The sequence below is a fragment of the Parasteatoda tepidariorum genome, chromosome 9 (assembly GCF_043381705.1).
Source record: "Parasteatoda tepidariorum isolate YZ-2023 chromosome 9, CAS_Ptep_4.0, whole genome shotgun sequence".
Lineage (NCBI taxonomy): Eukaryota > Metazoa > Arthropoda > Arachnida > Araneae > Theridiidae > Parasteatoda > Parasteatoda tepidariorum.
Genome location: NC_092212.1, coordinates 24,286,323 through 24,291,689, shown reverse-complemented (window position 1 = coordinate 24,291,689; position 5,367 = coordinate 24,286,323). Strand labels below are relative to the sequence as shown.

Genomic DNA, 5,367 nt, shown 5'->3' with positions numbered 1-5,367 from the left:
TTTTTTTTTTTTTTTTTTTTTTTTTTTTTTTTTTTTTTTTTTTTTTTTTTTTTTTTTTTTTTTTTTTTTTTTGCTATGATTGAAGATCATAGTTTTGGTTTTTGTTCTAATAAAGTAGAATTCTATACTCCATTTTAAGGTGAAGCAAAGAATTCCCTCAGCAGCCCGTTTCCATAATTTGATGGCCAAAGGGACAATATTGTGGCAATGGGATCAGCATTGATCGTAGTCCATCTGTAATTCCCAAATCAAGTTGGTACGAGTGTGGATCAAATATAAATGAGACTTTTTTAACACTAGATTGCCTAAGGAAGTCATTTTGACTGCTTTTAATTTCAATTAGAAAAGCAATGATGTATATAATGACACAAATTCTTAGAATTTTGTGACTTTTTGTACAGCATAAATTTTTTTTAATTTTTAATATTTACTAATAACTTGTTATATAACTGTAAATATTATAAAAAATTTTAAAAATTAATTTTAAACAAATTTATTTACGCATTCACAATCCAGTCATTTTGACTGCTTTTCGGCAATCTAGGTATAGACTAATTTTCCGTCTTTCTAGTGTTAATAACTAAATATTAAAATATTACTAACAAAAAATTCAAAAGTGTTAATTTTCTAAATAACTTCCATTAACTTTGACGCAATTTTTCCATCGTTTTAGAATTTTTTTTTAATTCTGGTGGCATAGAAAGAAGTAGGCTGTGTTGTAAACCAATTGCGCACAAAATCTTTTAACTCTTCAGTGGATGAAAATCTCTCGCCCACAAGGCATCTTTAAGGAGAGCAAACAAGTAGTAGTCCGAAGGTGCCAAGTCCGGGATAAATAGAGAATGTGTAACTTTTGTTATGTGGCTTCATAAGGCATACCTGCCAACTTTTAATTCCTTCCATTATCATTTTTCTCAGTGGTATTCAAATGGAATTAAAACTTCAATTTTAAGCAAACAAATACGCTTGCATTTGAAAAAACTTAAGTTGACAACCATAATAGTACCGCATATTAATATATGTGCTTAATTTTGAAAGAACAGTGGTGATCAAAATCATTTAAAAATTAAGTTTATAAAATAAAAAATAGTATATATTTACTACCACTTTAAATATGAAAATAAAATCTTCCGGAAAATCCAAAAGAGTTGGCAGGTATGATATGGTGTCAGCTTGTCCAGTTAAAAGAGAATTTTGGGAATGTGCATGCCATATCTCTTGAAGCGATAGACTTCTTTGACTTTCCCTAAAAGTTCACAATAATAATTTACATTAATTGTTTGTCATTAATGAAGAAAATCAACGTACACAACCTCTCGTAAGTCCCAAAAAACACTTGTGAATGCTTTACCAGCAGTTAAACGAGATTTTGAATTGAGCAGATTTATTTTTCTTACGCCATTCCATATTGGAACGCTTAGTTCCTGGGAGTAGGTATGGACCCAAGATTCAGCACAACTTTGCGTACATCATTTGCATACTTGGCCTCTCGACTTGATATCATTGCCGAAATGCGTCTGTAATCTGCGCAAATTCCAATAGGTTTTATATCTTCGTTTGTTAAAAATTTAATTATTGTGCGTTGTACAATTGCACTAAGAACATTAGGCTTGCTCATGGTTCAATCTACAATAAAAAGAACTTACGAGGAACTTAACACTGTCAAATAATTATAAAGTTCTATTGTTGCCATGACAACGAGAATAAAAATCGTGTGATGCTATTAAAAAAGTCTCATTTATATTTGATCCACCTACGTATAAAATGTTACGAAGCTGTTTGTGCCTCAAACCGCCACTAAGGATCGAGCCCCAATCCTTCAAAATGATAGTTCAGTGCTTTAACTACTGAGCCACCGCATTTCTTACTCCATTTAAGTCTACTTATAGTCATTTTAGCATTTCAATTTTAGTTTGTTTTCGTTCCTAATTTTGCGACTCCTAACTTCGTTTCGTAATTTTGCGTTCCTTTTCAAATTTTTTTACTTAAAAAACGTCAGAATATCTATTGGAGATAAAATATCAAACATTTTGCTTTCGATATTTGGTAAATTATTTTCCTTCGAACTATCATCAGGTCCATTTAATAATTAAACAGGAAATAGTCGGAATTAGTGTCGTCTAAGTGAATTTCCTTTGACAATTAACTATTTAGAAATAACATAACGATACCAAGTAACCATTGACATAGATAAAAACTTGATCCGCTTTGTAAAAAGAAATATTTTCTAGTGGTAACAAAAACTGAGTTATTTTTAGCTAATATTTTTCATTCTAAGTCATTTTTCCACCACTATATACAAAAAATTCAAATGATCAATTGAAATCCAACTTTGTTGTAGTATTTTGTGGTGGCACTTTTAAAAAGTCGGCGTAAATGTTCTTATTCTACAGTTTAATTTTTAACCTTTTTTTAAAACTTTTGCAAAAAGAAAAGCAGTTGGCATCTTTGCATTGAAACTTGTGTTCTCATTAAACACAGAGTCGCAGATAAAATTCAATCTCATGAGCAGGTCAAAAATGTAGCAAAATATCTATTAATGATAAGATTAAGACAATATCTGCTTTAAGCTGTTGAGAAATGATAGAAATTTATATTGTTGTCTTGTATAGAGCAGCAGTTATAAATTTATCTATTTAGCAAATCGGAACGTAGCCATGATTTTGGTTGGCAATAATGAAATATTAAATACTGCTTTTCTATGTTTAGGAAACGATTCAACTTTAATTCGATTTCTAGCTGTCAGAACTTGTATTGCCGTCCAGTTGAGAGTCTTAATTTAAATGTAAGTGCTCTAGTAGGTCTTTAAATGGCCAGAATTTCGGTGCACGATAAATTTGATCTAGGGATAAAATGTCAGTATTTTTTCTCACACTTATCAGAAACTAGTTGAAACTTATATTGTCATCGAGCAAGGAAACGCAGTTACATTTTGGGGATTTTAACTAGTCAATAAAAAAGTTCACATTTTGATTGCAAGATAACATCATTACAAACACGAAATATCGATAATAAGAATAATAAAAAATGTTTGTAACCTCATTATTTTAACATCTATTTACCACGCATAACATCTGTTTACCACGCATAATATCTATTTACCACGCCCGGGGGCTGAGTGGTAGCGCTTCGCGCTCCCGTGCCACAGGTCCTGGGTTCGATCCTCGGGCTTGGCAAAGTTGACTTAGCCTTTCATCCCTTCAGTGGGTCGATAAATGAGTACCAAGCATGCTTGGGAACTAGACACTGGGGGATTTCGCGTTTGGCTGACCACCTGACCGGAACATCTGCTCCTGCACCCCATAGCCCAAGGTCAGGAAAACTGAGATGAGCACAGTAGGCCTTGGCCCTCTGTGGGCTGCCGTGCCACTGAGTTTAGTTTATTTACCATGCATGACAGACATATATTGTAGATAACGGAAACATGTTTTTCCTATTAACCGCTTAACTGGTCATTGTTCTTTTCTAAAATTTTGACAAAATAAGCAGTTTGGGTAAATCGGTTGAAGCTAACCTAGTGTAGCAGGCACGGTGTACGGACAAACCAGTTGGAGGGTGGAAAAGAAAATTTTTTTTTGATGTTTTAGAAAATTCTCTTTTTAACGGTTATTAAAATTATGAAAATCGACTGAACGAATAAGTGATCGACTGAATTAATACCAAGCTAATAAGTGATGCATGAATTTTAAATATTACGTGATTCACTGACTCGCTGACTCATGTGTTTGATTTCGTGACGCTGATCATGATAGGGGAATAATGTCGTAATTCCTTAAGACGCCATTTTGCTATATCACTATCACTCACAATCTAATCACTCATATGGTAATTTTGATTTTAGGAAAATTTCTGACAGTTTCTTCGAAGCACTCAAATCGAAATTCTAAGCCGAAAATACACTCCGATGCAATCAGTGGTAATTCGAAGAACTGTAGAGTAAGTATTTTCATTTACACGCAATCTATCAAAGCCTTTTCATTTTTATGTGTTTGTCTCATAAATGCCCTAATCATTTTTAATTAAATGCATCAATTATTATCAAGTTTGTAAAATTAAACTTATCCAACTAGAGCTTTAGATTCCTCAACTACGAATCATTTTTTTCAGAAAGGCAAATACTGTAGTAAAAGTAACATGATTTCAAGAACTCATTAGCTTACTTACTACTCAACACTCCATACCTCACCGCTCATGGCTACAGATTTCCAGCTCTAATAAATTTCTATCTTTTTCAGCCTCTTTTTACTAGCTTCCAACCATTTTCTGTTTGATCTTTTACACTCCAAGATATTAAGCTGGGTGACGCCAATGTTATGACAAGAAGCGCTAAATTAGCGAAAGTAAGAAAAAAATACCGCCAACTCTGCAGGAAAACGTAGTGCTGGCGATAAGCAACTAGCCTTTGTGTCTACCTCCACTTTCAGTTCTTGCTGAACAGAGTAAACGTGGCCTGAAGCCATCAAGTTTTGAATCGAAGGGCCTTTTCATAGCTCTATTATCACTCATTCGCTAAAATTAACCCGACCACTTCAGTCTCCATACCTTTATATCAGTGGCAATATCAATATTTCCATACTCTTACATAATTTCTCTGTAATTTCTAATATTCCAATCTCCATGATCATTGACAATTCCTATAGATCTTTACCTAACTCCTTCAGTTTAACAAACTATCTTGATCCTCTTCCTTCAAATTTCAGGATTTGCTTGATACAGAAGCACAATTGTGAGCAAAAAAGCCTCATACAATAGCAATTTGCTATTAAGTAAGTCTGTCCATAAGCAGTTTTTGACACATTTCTGTATTAACGCTCAATTATTCACCGTTAATATTCTATCCGTCCATTCAAGACTCAGTTTCTCCCATTTTGAATAACGAAAGTTTTGGGTTTCATTATAGCAGCGTAGCGATCAGCAAAAGTGTAGGATGTGTTGCTATTGACTGCATCCTACACTATCAATAATAACAAGAGAACGCAAAAAGTTTAATATAAAACCAAAAATTTCAATCCGTAGTCAAAGGAAAACCAAATTCTTTACAGGTCCACATACACAAATATCAACACATCAACAAATAGCATTCCAAATTATTGGATTGAAGATGGTACGTCATAAATGAATATAAGTAACAGTTACGGTTTAGTCCTTAGTGGACAGCGTAAATTAATTTAACTTAAAATAGGCATCATTCGTAAATCGTAAGAGCTAGAAGGTACAGGGGTTCGACAAAATAATGGAAACACTTCTATATTAACTCTCGTTTTGAAGTAAATGTTTTGGAAGATTAGGCAAAAATGTATGCACAATTTGAAAAATCATGCTTTAAGTCTTTAGAAACGGTGTTCTTATTATATATATATATATATA

General features: G+C 33.0%; 1 protein-coding gene across 1 annotated transcript in view; it reads left to right on the top strand.

Moving 5' to 3' along the window:
- Positions 1-5,367, top strand: part of LOC107438594 (MAM and LDL-receptor class A domain-containing protein 1) — a 184,169-nt gene that overhangs the window by 136,660 nt on the left and 42,142 nt on the right. The window contains exon 51 of the mRNA XM_071185593.1: positions 3,842-3,936. Within this exon, the coding sequence (XP_071041694.1) occupies positions 3,842-3,936 (95 nt within the window). The remainder of the gene's footprint in view (positions 1-3,841; positions 3,937-5,367) is intronic.